The following is a 13,215-nucleotide window of genomic DNA, read 5'->3' on the forward strand; positions in this document are numbered from 1 at the left end:
TTCTGTGATTATAATTTGGTGGTTTTTTAATCTACTCAGTGACAAAACCTACCACCCTACTCCTTCCCGGGAACAGCAGCTCTTGGGGACGGGGCCCCAAGGGGATAGGGAAGATGACAGAAGACAGATCCGTGTGGTGAGGGGCAGGAGCAGGGAGCCCGAAGAACAAGAACCCATTTGGGGACCCTGATGTCATCCAAGTCTCAGAAACTTCTGACATGGCAGCGTTTCGTCACAGGGATGAGGGGAACCCACCCCCTACCATTGGCCTGCCTCCTCGCGCACTCCTCCAAAAGGTTCGGCACGGCGTGTCCAGCCTGACCTGCTGTACTGAAGTCGGGGCAGATTCTGGCCGGCGGGGACGTCGAGGAGGATGAGGGGGGCGGTGTCAGCGCCAGCTCCACGTGGAGCAGCTCTTCCCAGTCGCGGCCAAAGCTGGCCAGTGAGGTGCCGGGAAGGTGTCTTTCCGGGGCTCCCGGGCCGCGCATCGATAGGGGGAGGTGCATCTGTCTGGCACTTAAGGCCACCATGTGAGCTGCCCCTGGGGAGGCGGGAACGAGGCAACCACCCCCAAGGGCACAATAAAGGCACCTGGGTTCCTTAAACCCGCGAGGCAACAGGCAAAACAAGAGAGACCGGGAAGGCGTGCAGGTGCCAAGCAGGCACTGTTCTTTTCCTAACAAGACACACTACTTTCCAGTTTTAGGTATCCTGTCCTGTAGAACACGCCTGGTCCTCTCAACCTAACCTTCCCCTCAGAGCATCACCACGTGAGGGGCGGGGAGGCAGTTTTCCTCGTGGGCAGAGCCGGCGCCAAGACGACCTCGTCCGAGTCGTCCGAGTTCACTTCCTCCGCGGGTGGAGGCATGGCGGGCTGCAGCCCTGAGGGAGAGGGCTCCGCTGAAAGGAAGCAGAGACAGGAAGGGGGTCACCCCAGCGCTCAGGGCCGCCAGTCCCGGGCACAGACGTCCCGGATCAACTTCACGCCACGCCACCAAGCCACCCTCATATGTACCCACACCACCTCCACCGATAAGCTCAGCTGCAACATTTTGGTCATTTCCAAAAAGCAAAACACCCGCGAAAGGTGAAGACTGGGGCGGCTCAAGTCTTTGGCAGGAATTTTCCACGAGCCACCCTCGCAGCAGCGTCCAGGAGCCTGGGGCCCCGGGCGGCCGGCTGTGACTCGCTGGCAGATGTGGCCAGTGGCCGCCAGCTTCCTTGGGAGGACATGGGGGCTCACGCACTGCACACCCCCGCAGGTAGGGGAGGTAGGACAGATGAGCCAACGCCCGGTGACACCCCCACTTCCACTCCTGCCGTCACACACATCCAAACCCTTCAAATCCCGTGACAGATGCTGGACGGGGAGGCTGCCTACAGATCACCGCCACCCTAAGTGCCACCTGGACGGCATGTGAGGAGGGGCAGGGCCCTGCTGGGCCATCGCTCCCAGCCCCAGGAGGGTGCCTTGCCCTTACTGCTTCATAGAGTGAAAAAATAACCAGCCACTGATCTGAGATTAAAAGGGAAGGAAATTAGGACTCAGCCGTGCTGCGGCTGCTCTGGGTCAGCTTTTCTTCTGTAACTTTCACGAAAATTATTAAAGTGGAACCCTATGAAATTAAAAACATCAGTTTTCAAGGTTATCTTCTTTTTTCCTTAAAAACACTTCCACAATCAGGCCACACCAGGGCGTGGTGTCCACTTTTCAGAGATGGTTTCTTTGGGTGAATGAGAGCTGGAGGCTGGAGCGTGGTCTGCGGTGGATCTTTTAAGGCAGAGGCCGAGCGGCCGCTTTAAAATGACACACATTTAACAAGAGGAGAGAAAGGTGGCATGAACGACACTCTAGCCCCAGTCAGAGTCTAGAGGTCACCAAACGTAGGTCCTGGTGACATCAGTGTGAAACAGGCTTTTGGAGGACAATGTGCAGCTTTGGGGGCTGGAAGGTTCTGGGGCGGCCCCCCAGCTCTGTGAACTCCCTCATCTTCCCTGCACACCCCCTGCTGCCGGTCTGTCTGCAAACAGAGGCTCTGGGGAGACCGTCCAAATTCAAAGTTACCAGCTCTCCCGGAGCTGGGGCAATGGGGTGAAGACCCGGGGGCTTCTCCCAGACACGGAAGGGTGATCCCTTGGGACGCCCGCACTCACCGGGGCCGGGTGGCGGGGCTGCCGGCTTCCCTGGGCCCCTGGGTGCTTCATGCTCGGGAGCTGGCCCCTCCGTCGGCTCCCCGCTGCTCCCCTCGCTGTCTTCCTGACCTGAAATGACACACATGAGAAGCTTCCATCTGCACGGAGACTCACCATACCCCCCGCCTTCCTATCCTCACATTTTTGGCCCAGAAAAACTGCTTCCTTCTGTAGTCTGTCGTTGGCACGAAGCGCCGTTCCCTCCCTGCACCTGTCCTCCTCCGATCCCATCTCTGCCACCCCAGACTCGGCCCTGGAAGCCCTTCATGGAAAGGTTCCCACGGGAGCCACGTGTGACGGCGGCCCACCGGCCGCCAGTCACAGAGGAGACTCGGGCCTACACTGCCCCGTCTGCGACAGACCTCAGAGTGCCACCTGTGTGCCGTCTCTGGCCTTACAGACACGGCCCAGGGCTTCCCAGTTACAGTGCGAGGCAGCAGCACCGAGGGACAGTCAGACTCTCAGGACGTGGGTCCCGAAAGTGGCTTCCAAGCGGCCTCGGGAACGACGGAGCGGGGCCCAGGCCCCGAGAGCGGCGGCGCCCCCGTCAGTGCCAGGACTTCTGCGCTGACGGACTTCAGGTCGCAGCGAAGCAGGAAAGGAAGCACAAGCGAGCCTCACTTAAAACAACCACCAGGAGAAACACCGGCCCAGGGAGGAGCTGCCTCGCTCCGGTTAGACTGAGATAAAAATCAAAGCCACGAGCTCCACCTGCGTGGCACGTGGTGCGTGGCCCGTGGTGGTGGGAGTGCCACTGTCACCAACCAGGAACCGGCTCCAGGTCGGGCTCCGGGGAGTCCCGTGGGGGCCGTCCCTTCCCGCTACAACCCGAGGGACAAGGGACGAAGCTGTGACGGGGAGACATCACTCGGCCTGCAGGTGGCCGTGCGGGCACGCCCCTTCACGCGTCCAGCTTCAGGGACGGTGGCAGCACTTTTGGCTTAAACCTCAGAAGGTCCGCAGCTCCTTACACGAAATCCGAAATGAAATGAAATCACCAGGAGAAGCTGCAGGGAGGGGTGAGGACAGGGGTTCGCTGTGCGGGGCCCAGGCAGATCTGTCCGTGCACGCTGCAGCGGTGGCTCTCTGACCGGTGGCACTGGGGAAAGCAGAGAAACTAGCTGAATCTGACGTCAGAGCAGGCCAGTCTCGTCTGAGGCCTGCCGCCGGGTGCACCCACCTGCTGGAGGCCCCCGCCGCACAGAGGCGCCCAGCATCCCTGCCCCTGAGCCCTGGGCCGCGTGCTCTCAGCCTCGCTGTAAATCCCACTCCTTGCCCGGGTCGGCGTATACGGGGGTCTGAGCTGCTGCAGCTGGACAGTCCTGACTGAACCCTGGCGACCCAGCAGGCATGGTGCCGAGGATGAGGAGCGTGGGATGCTGCAGGAAGGCCCCCGACAACACCCACGTCTCCCTGAGCACAGGTCACGCCACACTTCCTTCAGGAAGGGGCAGGGTATCAGGACAGGGGCCCGCCCAGCTGCAAACTGATGGTACCAGGACCACAAGGTACCCACGCCTTCCCTCCGTCTCTCCCAGCAGGAGGAAATGCTTCTAGAAAGGCCTCTTCCCGAGGCCCAGGACTGGGGGCCCACCCCCCCGGGAGCTGCGGGAGGAGCCTTCCACGAAGTGTGAGCTAGGTCCCGGCCCGGCCCCTCCCCATGCCTGGGCGCGATGTGCCTGGGAGGGTGGACAGCCCCCGTGCGCGCCCAGCACCGCCCTCAGGACAGAGGTGGCCTGCCGGGTGGACCTACCTGTGCCTGGCCCGTGCCAGGTGTGCCCGGAAGACGGACTGGATGGTGGTGATGGCCTCCTCTTGCCCCGGGTCACCCCCGGCCTGGACGACGGGGCTCAGAACGTGGGGCGAGGGGGAGGCCTGCGGCAGTGACAGTGGGGAAGGAGCCGCTGGAGACCTCCGCCACCTTCCCCCCCAGGCCCTCAGTGCCAGGTGAGAGCACGGCTCCGAGTCAGGTGGTTCCCCTCGTTCCTAACTACTTCGGCGGAGCTTCCTGGTTGCAGGTTAATTCTTAGACTCTAGAGATTCTTAAAGTGCATGTCTGGGTGTTTTCACGGGGGGGGGGGCTGCTACAGAATGCTCCTGTCTTTGCTGTGTTTTCAGCTTATGTCTCAACTGCGAGGCGGACGTGGTGCTGCTGCTCCCGCGCTCAGAGCGATCTGCAGCCTGAAGCCCAGGCCAGCCGTGACCCCTCGGGCAGCTGAGGCTGCACGCGCCTCGGGGCGGGGGGTGAGGCGGGACGCGAGGACCGCAGGGAGCCTGCGCCTGACTCGTGGGGATGTGTGAAGAGAAACGGAGGCAGAGCTCAGAAGGTGGGGTCTGTGTGCAGCCCCCGAGGGTTACCTGGCTGGGAGGGCTTGGCACGCTGGGGGGATGCGAGCCGCACGCTCTGCTCGATAGCAGCTTCGCCCGCGCTAGGTGCCCCCGGAAAGCCGCCTGCAGCACGGTAGCTGCCTGGCAGGAGAGGAGGGAGAGGTGGAGTCAGCTTCCCCAGAGGACGGCAGGTGCAGCTCACGGGAGGTTCCAGAGGGAAAATGCCTTCCCTTCCTCCTGCGTGATCACGGGCATATCTGAAGGAGCCCCTGTCTCCTCTGCTCACCCAGGATCTCCTACAGCGAGAAACACACCAACCCTCCGGGGAGAGAAAGGCCCAGACGCCCGAGCCCACCGTAAACGGGATCTTGGAGGGTGAATGCATCACCCGTTAAACGCCCGTTAAACGCGATTAGGCGGCTGCTAACGTTAACCCGCGTTTCACACACAGTTTCGTTCCCACGTAGAGACGGTTATTCCGTGTGGGAGCAGACTCTTCTGCTTCTGCTTTTAGAAGGTGGACGCCTTCTAGATCAAGCAGGGAGGAGCACGATCGCAAACTATCGCCAAGGGGTTACCCATCCTTCGGCCTTAATCTTGAATGTTTTCTTTAGAAATACACATGGATGAGCGAGATCAATGCTCTGGATTTTCAATGATCCTGCCTCCAGCCCTGGTTAAAACTACCCCTGATGGGGGCCACTGGGGAGAATGGCCCCCTACCAGCACGCTGAGTCCTGGCACTCGGGCCTGCGTTCAGCGGCTCAGACACTTCCACCATCACAGTCCCCCAAAGAAAACACCTTTGTTTTTCTTGAAGGCCAGTTGGGGGAAATGCCACAGCCTTGGGGGTGGGAAACAACAAAGGGAGGTGAAAGAACATGGGTCATTAAGGACAAAGTAACCCCCTAAAAGCAGCTGAGTACTGCAACTAATGCACAACACCTGGCTGCCAGGACAGCTTCTGCGTCCGCTGGCGGGCGAGGCTCACTGACCAGAGACCAACAAGCAAGACAGAAAGGGGACAGAGTGTCCACCTGGGTCACAGATGCTCCACACAGCCCTCTGAGGAACCCCCAACCATTCCCGCATTCAAACACTGAAGGTACCACTCTGGGAAAAGGGACAGAGTGGTGGCAGAAAGATAGAGAGTGTCCCCAAGTCCATGGAACTTAACGTTCTCACGCGAGAGACAAGCAATTTTAAAAAAAAGGTTAAGTATCAGGCAGGGGTAAACGCCCTGAAGGAAAACAAGGCAGGGCGAGGGGCTGGAGAGTGACAGGGTGCGGGGCCCAGAGAAGGCCACGTCTCAGAGGAGACCTGGACACAGCGAGGGAGCAGGGCCAGCGAACATCGGGAGAAAGGGCCTCCTAGGCAGAGGGGGCAGCGAGCACAAAGGCCCTGTGGCAGGAACAGCCTGGGTATTTTAAAGGACGCCAGAGATGCCTCCGGACCGAGCAGGGCTGGAGGGGTGGCCAGAGAGGGTCGCAGGTAGGACTTCAGGGAACAGCTTGGGTCTGCTCCAGGTGTGAGAGGAAGTTGCTGTGGAGTGATGTGATTTACCACTTACAAACGTGGCCCTGGTGTCTGCACGGGGAACGGGCCGTGGCGGTGGGGCAGAAGCAGAAGCGGGGCGGTGAGGGGGCTGTGAGACGGTCCCAGGGCTTATATCTGCGCCGCCCACAGCAGACCCCGCTGTCCGCTTCGAGTTCCGGTCACACCCCGTTCTCTCTTCCTGAGCAAGACACACCCTGACTCTCACTGGGGCTTTGCTGGAGCGAATTCTTCCACCCAGGAGGCCCGTCCTCTGACTTCCCAGTCCAGTGAGTCCCTGCTGGTCTCCAGGGCCCCCTGCAGGGACAGTCCAGCCTGGGCAAGCAGCCCCTCGGCCGTGGGTGCGGCCCTGAGCCCACCTTCTGCCCTGGACTGGAGCTGCCTGTTTGTCTCAATGTCTCTCTGTGTCCTGAGGGCCCCCGGCTTGCTGGACACAGAAGTGATGATCAGTAAAAGTGTGTTTAGAGAGTGAATGAGTGATTGCATTCTGAAAGTGTGAAATTATCCAAGTATTTATTTGGTGTTAATGTCACTCATGTGTTTTAACTCAATGTTGGGGTCTGCCCCGACTTTGTGAAAACAAGCACGCAACGATGTTTCTTGAGGCCCGCCCCCACCACCCCACGACCACCTGAACCAAAGTAAAAATACGCATCTTGAAATTGGTGAAATAAAACTTGCTTACCTCACTCAGAACAGCCTTATTTTTCTGAAATAAAGAGATAAGTTATGAATTAACACGATGAACTTTTTTATAATACAGTGCTCATTTCTTGATTCTGTCCCTGCCACAGCCAACAGTGATGAAAAAGCAGAGTCGGGGGCCCCTCCCTACCTCCCACAGCAGAGGGGCTCCGTGCCTCCCTGACGCCTGTCCCGCAGCTGACGGAGCTGAGGGAGCCAGACACGCCTGCGACAGCGAGGAGGCAGTGGCCGTGATTAGGAAGGAGAGTCACAGTGGAAGACGAGGGTGTGTTGGGGGCGTCTGTGCCGCTTGGCCAGCTGTGTGGCGAACAAGTGACTCACGGGGACCAACTATGATGCGGGCGTCCTGGGCTCCAGATGAGGAAGCCGCTTCCCCCAGCTCAAGCTGCCCTAACCCGGGGTGACCTCTCTGGGTGCTCACAGAGCGGCTGGGCGCTGCCGGCTGGCGATGCTACGCAGGGGACTCGCAGGCAGGGGTCTGGGTCGCCGGCTCCCAAGCCTGAGCAGCCATCAAGACCGGCAGGGGATGTAAGAAGAAAGACCCAGCCACACCCCCGACACACTGAAGCAGCACCGCCAGGGTGGGCTCCGAGGATGTGTGCTCTTAGGGATGTGGGTGGAGCCCAGTCCTTCCGACGACGTGCAAGCCCCAAGCACAGGAGTCAGGAGGTCACCAGGCTCCAGCCTGGAGGCCAGTGGGGGAAAGGCCTTGGCGGTCTGATGGGAGCCGTGGGCTGGGGCAGAGCTCTTACGCCGAGCAGAAGGATGGCATTTGCAGAGGGCACACACCCTGCCCGCCCCCACCCCAACCCCCCACGTCATCTGAAATGACCGAGTGAGGTAAGACCAGCGAAGGATGCAAAAGCTGGCAGCCATGATGCTACCCAGAGACCGAAGTTAGAATCACAGCAGGGGACCACCTGGTTTCATGTGAGTCTTACAGTGAGGCATCACCTATGAGTTGTTCTTCCCCCAAATCGTTTTCAACCTGAATTGAATCAAGCCTGTGGACCTAACTCCCCATTTACAGGGAGGACAGGGGACAGGGGAGCACTGAAAGGACACCAGAAGCCATCTGATCCCAGGTGGGGGATAGGCTCCAGGACCCCGCCTGCACTCTCCAGGACGTCTTTAAAAGGGTAAGGGCAAACCACACTAAAGAGACTTCAACAACTGAGTGTAGTGCTCTCAGTGGATTCGGACCCGAGTCCAGCCTTGGTTGGATCCTGGTTTGAAAATGACAGTTACAAATGGCACCTTTGGACAGGTGGGAAATGGGACCACAAAGAGGATGTTAGGTGGTACTGTGAAACCGTTCAGCTTCTCAGCTGCAGTCATGGCTCTGTGGTTAAGCAGCACACCTCATTCTCAGAAGATACACGCTGGTCTCATAATGCCTAAAACTTACTTCCGAATGGTTCTGGAAAAAATAGTACGTCTCGAGAAGAAACACGGCTAAGTGAACTGTTGCTGACTGGAGGTAGTGGACAGGAACTAGTACACGGGGGGGCGGGTGTGTGAATACACTGAGCTCTTTCAAAACTTTTCTACATTTTGTAAGTTTGCTTAATAAAAGTCGGGAGGAAACAATGATTAAAACCCTCCACTGGCAGCCTTTGGAGCTAAGATCTTATAAAATCCAGATGAACAGAGAAGTCCAGTTCCTGTCTGTCTGATCAGCTGGGGAACAGGGCTGTGCTGTGCTTTACAGAACTGGGGAGCTCGTCCACAGCGTTCAGTCATCGCAGGGCAGGACGGTCATCAGCGAGCCGCCCTGGAGCTGAGAAAGGAAACCGCGCCTCCCTCCATGAGAGGACGCCGGCCGTCCCCCTCCTGGCCTATTGCCCGACGTCGCCCCAGGCACACAGGGACCCAGTGCAAGCCCACAGCCCCTGCTGCCCCCGGCCCAAAGGTCCGAGACTCACAAGCGCAGTCCTGTCCCGTCACCCACGTCACCCACGCCATGGACCTCTGAGGAGCAGCCCCGAGGCCTGCAGTGCTGGGAAAACCCCTCAGCTCGGTCCCACGGTCTGGTGGGCTGCACCCAGAGCCGGTGTCCCCGGACTCAGCTCACTACATGTGTGCCCATCAAGGAGGGGACCGAGGCCTCCGGACAAGTCACTGCCTCGTCCCATCCAGCAAGCGGAGCAGGCTGCTCCTCCAGGAGGGGGGAAGGGACCCCTTGGCTCCCCCTCCCCGGCTCAGCCCCCCTACACAGCTCCGCCTTCACTCCCCCCGCATGGCTCCAGGTGTGGCTTCCTCGCTCCCCTCCGCCCGAGGTCCGGTCCCTTCTCTGCGAACATTCTGCTCCCTTACATTTCCCCACGTGTCAGCCACATCTGGCACGTAGCCCACCTGGGGAATGGGCCCAGTAGGTGTGGGCACGTCAGCACGTGAACAACGAAGGCGCGGCCGCGGGCAGCTCGCTCACCTGGCGCCGGTACACCTGCCACCGGCTCTGCAGGAGCCGGGCCGCGGCGTCTCTCCTCCCCGCAGAGCAGGCAGAGGGTGGCCGGGAGGGGCCACCCTCTCTCCAGTCACTGTCGGGCCCCGGGCCCGGCTCCGAGTCCAGCTGGGAGGGTCTGATGGTGGGGCTTGGGGGCCGGGGTTCTTCCTGGGTCTGCAGAAAAGCCAAGGTGTGACAGGCGTCAGAGCGGCAGCGGGGAGGGCCCCGGGCGGGGCGGCAGGACATCAGGGCAGCGCTTGACCTGACGCGGGGAAGCTTATCAGACTAGACTTTCTGATTTACAGGAAAACCCGTGTCCTCACCGCTCAGCGTGTCAGACGACAAAGAAGTCTCTGGAGAAACAACAAGCTCGCTAGTGAGCAGGGTGACGCTGGGTTTGGTCAGCCCGGGGGCTCCGTCAGGCAGGGCTCCCTGCGGGAGGAGGGCGGTCGCCCGCCAAGTGTCCGGGAGGCGGCTGGCTCCCACAGCCGGAGCGCACTTCCCCAGCTCAGCGCATCTGTGCGTTAGCGCAAGAATGACCTGCTTCTCCAGGGTCCTTTTTCGGTCTTTTATAGCCCAATGCTGGGCTACATGAATGGGACTTCTGAGATGAAAGGCTTGGATTTTAAGACAGAAAGAAGCAAGAACTGCTGCTGTGGCCATCAAGACACCACTGACTTCCACCACTGAAGGGGCCAGATTCATTACCTACGAGAGAGCACCTTCCCATAAGCATAAACACTTGGGTGTGTCCTCACGTGGAGGGCGGAAGGCCAGCTCAGCACAGACGCCCTTCTCAGCGGAGGAGGCCCCACGCAGAGATGCCGTTGCAAGCGCTCTGAGTCCGTGCCCTGTGAGGCCGAGAAGCTGCAACCCCACGCCCGGCCCAGGAGGCCTGCCCTCCAACTAGGCGCCGTGCCCCGAGCCGACCAGCCGCTGTCATCACTCTCCAGGCTGCTCCAAGTTACTTCTGCCAAGATTCCCCACACAGCCTCTAAGACAGGCCTCGTCTCCCCTCCTCCCCGACCCAGCACAGCTCCAGCCCTGTGCTCCACGGAGGAGTCCGTCCCGCGTGGCCTGTGCTGCTGTGAGCAAGAAGGCAAAACCCGTGACTTAGAAGATAAAGGAAGACGAATTTACTCAAAGAACTCCTGCCAGACAGCTGAAAGGATTTCAACTTCGATACATACAAAAATTCCTCGAAGCGCTGTTAAAAACGGACCCACGTCACCTTGTTTAAACCTCCGATTACTCATCCACAGCCGAATCCTGGGAGCTGGTTCCCCTGTCTGGAGGAACACAGAATCTTCCCAATTAATCCCATCCTCTTTCCTTAAAATGGAAATGCTTTCCAAGCAGGGAAAAAACTCAAAACTAAACTTTGAAAATAAATACTGAGGGTAATTTTGACACCCAGCAAATCTCCTAACCCAGCCCCCAAACAGGGGAAAGGCAGACACTAAGGCTGCAGCCCCTTGAGGAAAAGGACTCTCATCGGGGTCTCTGCCGGCCCGGCCCCCGGCTCCCATGAGCCAGCGGTAACGGAGCTCAGGGAAAGGAGGGGAGCCTGCTGCACGGGCTGGACCCTGTCCAGTCGGCCAGCGCCGGAGGCCCTCAGGACAGGAGGCTACACCCGGCTCTCTCCCGGGCAGGATCTGTGTCCAGTGGATGCACAGGGAGGAGGTCAGGGCTGAGATGACCTTTCCTCCGTCTCCAGGTCAGCACCTTGATAAGACACCAGGACACACTTGTTTTCCTTCCGTTCTCGGTGTCTGCGGAAGGCCTGAGCGGGAGGAGGGAGGAGTCCACGAGAGCCAGAGGGATTCCTCAGACAAAGCCGTTATGCCACTTCCGGGGGACGTGGAGAATATTTTTCTCCCTAAGGGATACACAACTTTGGGGGGTGGGAGCCTGATAAATGAGCACAGCCATCCACGTCCCCTGGTGTTGGGTGCCTCCCAGGGGTCAGCGCTGCCCGAGGCGGACAAGTCATAAGTCGGCCAGCACCGGGAGCACCCCACTTGGAAAGGATTTTCACAGCACCCGGAAAGGGACACGGCACCTCCAGAAGACACACAGTGCAGCTCCGCCCATGACACGCCCCGGCCGTCAGCGGGTCCCCTCAGCCTCCTGGCATCCCCCTGGGGCCACCAGTGCAGGCATTCGGGGAAGCAGGCGTCTCCTGAAAACGGACCATGGCGCAGAGTGGCCCAGTTCCTGGACGCAGGGACAGTGGTTCTATGGCACCCAGAACGTTATCCAGAGCACTGGAAGCTCCACCGTGGAAATGCGCCCACGCGGATAACACAAGAAGTCTGCTTTAGCAAACGACAGCTTCAGAAGGGATGGAGGCGGACTCACACTGTCCAGTCCACACCTGGCCAGCAGGACACGCGGGATCGAGGGCACGGCACGAGCGCCGGGGGCTCCTGCTAGCACGTGCCAAGAGAGCCACCTTCTTTGGCCTGTCGGTGGTGCTGTGGTGCTCCTCGGCGTCTCCAGATCCCCTGTCAGCTCTTCCTGAGCCAGAGCTGCAGCACCTGCAGCGTCTTCGGCCAGAAGAAGATTCCAGCTGAACAAGAAAGCCTTGGAAGAGGGGACCAGTCCAGAGTAAAAAGAAAAAAAAACACTTCTGTTTTCAGCTCTCAGCAGATAACTCCATGCTGAGCCTGGGACGCCTTCCTTCTCCTGGTGGCCAGAGACAGTCCGGTCAGGATCCTGGCTCCCGAAGCAACAGAACTCTTGGCTAAAATGTGTCCTAGGTGAAGCCCCGCCGCCCAAGGAGACTCGGCATGTCACTCAAACCTTCAGTCGGGGCCGCAGAAGAGGGACGGCAGAGGGGCTGCGGCACTGACTGTCCCTCCCCGCGTGCCCCGGGCGGGCCGCCCCGCCAGCTGGCTCTCCCATCGGGCACGCGCGCCCCACGGCACTCCTGGAGCGGGCTGCAGCCGCGGGGTTCCAATCCCTGTTACTAGTTTTCTGTATTAACAGATACAGGATCATACCTGCCATCTGGAGAATCCACTAATTGGGAAAAAAGGGTTCGTGAGGAGACATATTCTAGCCACCAGAAGTCTGAGTGCAGGTAGCACTGGGCCAGCGGGAACCAAAGGGCCCCCTGGGACCCGCTCGCCTTCGTGTCCGGAGAAGTGGAGGGAGCAAGGGGCCAGGGATGGGGGGAGGGGTTGCCCAGACCGACCGCCTACCTGCCCACAGGTCCTGCCGAGGGAACCACCACTCAGCAGTGCTTCAGTACCCAGAGCAGGTGCAGGGACGGGAGAAGCCACGCTTTCCCCGCCTGGCCCGTGTCAAAGGCAGACGCTGAAACCAACACTAAACACGCAGGGTTCCTCACTGAGGGTTCACGCCTCCCCTCCAGCCCTTCTCAAACTCTTTCTCACCTTCTAACGGACAACCCTTGTTGGACGTTTAAACTTTTTATACGTTTCAAGTTTTGGTTAAGATCTTCACTCACCAACTTAACAATCTAAGACACGAATACTCATTTGAAAAGTCCATTAACTGGCAATTAGTTAGTCCAGAACTCCAGGATTCAAGGCACAATTGATAGAAATCGATGGTGATGATAAAAGGAAACTGGACTGTCAGTGCTGGAGTCAGGAGAAACTCTGGGTACAGAAACAGCCAGAACCGTCACGCGTCAGCTTAGAGTCCCACCATGCCTGGACAGGAGATGAAACTGCAGCCAAACCATACCTCAGGAGTCATTTCCACGCGGTCATCTTCCTCTTCATTCTTCATTTCTTCCAATTCTCGAAACTTCTTGGTGAGTGCTCGAATTTCTTCTCTGAAGTGGGAAGGGAAAAAAGGACTCCTTACTGGTCGCCATGCTGTGTAAGACGGCTATACGTGACAGGAGGGGTGGCAGCCTGCGATGTGGGCACCGGCCAGCACCCGACTGCCCTGGGGACCGCTCCGGAGACCCCACTGGACCCCACTCCCGGCACAAGTAGGTAGGAGCGGAAAAA

General features: G+C 59.3%; 1 protein-coding gene across 16 annotated transcripts in view; it reads right to left on the reverse strand.

Moving 5' to 3' along the window:
* Positions 1-13,215, reverse strand: part of IQCE (IQ motif containing E) — a 41,372-nt gene continuing 28,157 nt past the window's right edge. For 11 of the 16 annotated variants that reach the window (XM_074345567.1, XM_074345565.1, XM_074345563.1 and 8 more), the window contains 8 exons: positions 12,944-13,034; positions 9,212-9,400; positions 6,761-6,784; positions 4,552-4,662; positions 3,947-4,068; positions 3,165-3,292; positions 2,155-2,262; positions 1-900 (listed from right to left, as the gene is read on the reverse strand). In XM_074345567.1, the coding sequence (XP_074201668.1) occupies positions 764-900; positions 2,155-2,262; positions 3,165-3,292; positions 3,947-4,068; positions 4,552-4,662; positions 6,761-6,784; positions 9,212-9,400; positions 12,944-13,034 (910 nt within the window). In that variant the 3' untranslated portion in view covers positions 1-763. Of the gene's footprint in view, positions 901-2,149; positions 2,263-3,164; positions 3,293-3,373; positions 3,573-3,946; positions 4,069-4,551; positions 4,818-6,760; positions 6,785-9,211; positions 9,401-9,549; positions 9,935-12,943; positions 13,035-13,215 lie in introns of those variants that run through there. The other 5 variants (XM_074345560.1, XM_074345562.1, XM_074345574.1 and 2 more) reach the window with 5 other exon arrangements.

This window comes from Camelus bactrianus, chromosome 18 (genome assembly GCF_048773025.1).
Source record: "Camelus bactrianus isolate YW-2024 breed Bactrian camel chromosome 18, ASM4877302v1, whole genome shotgun sequence".
Taxonomy (NCBI): Eukaryota; Metazoa; Chordata; class Mammalia; order Artiodactyla; family Camelidae; genus Camelus; species Camelus bactrianus.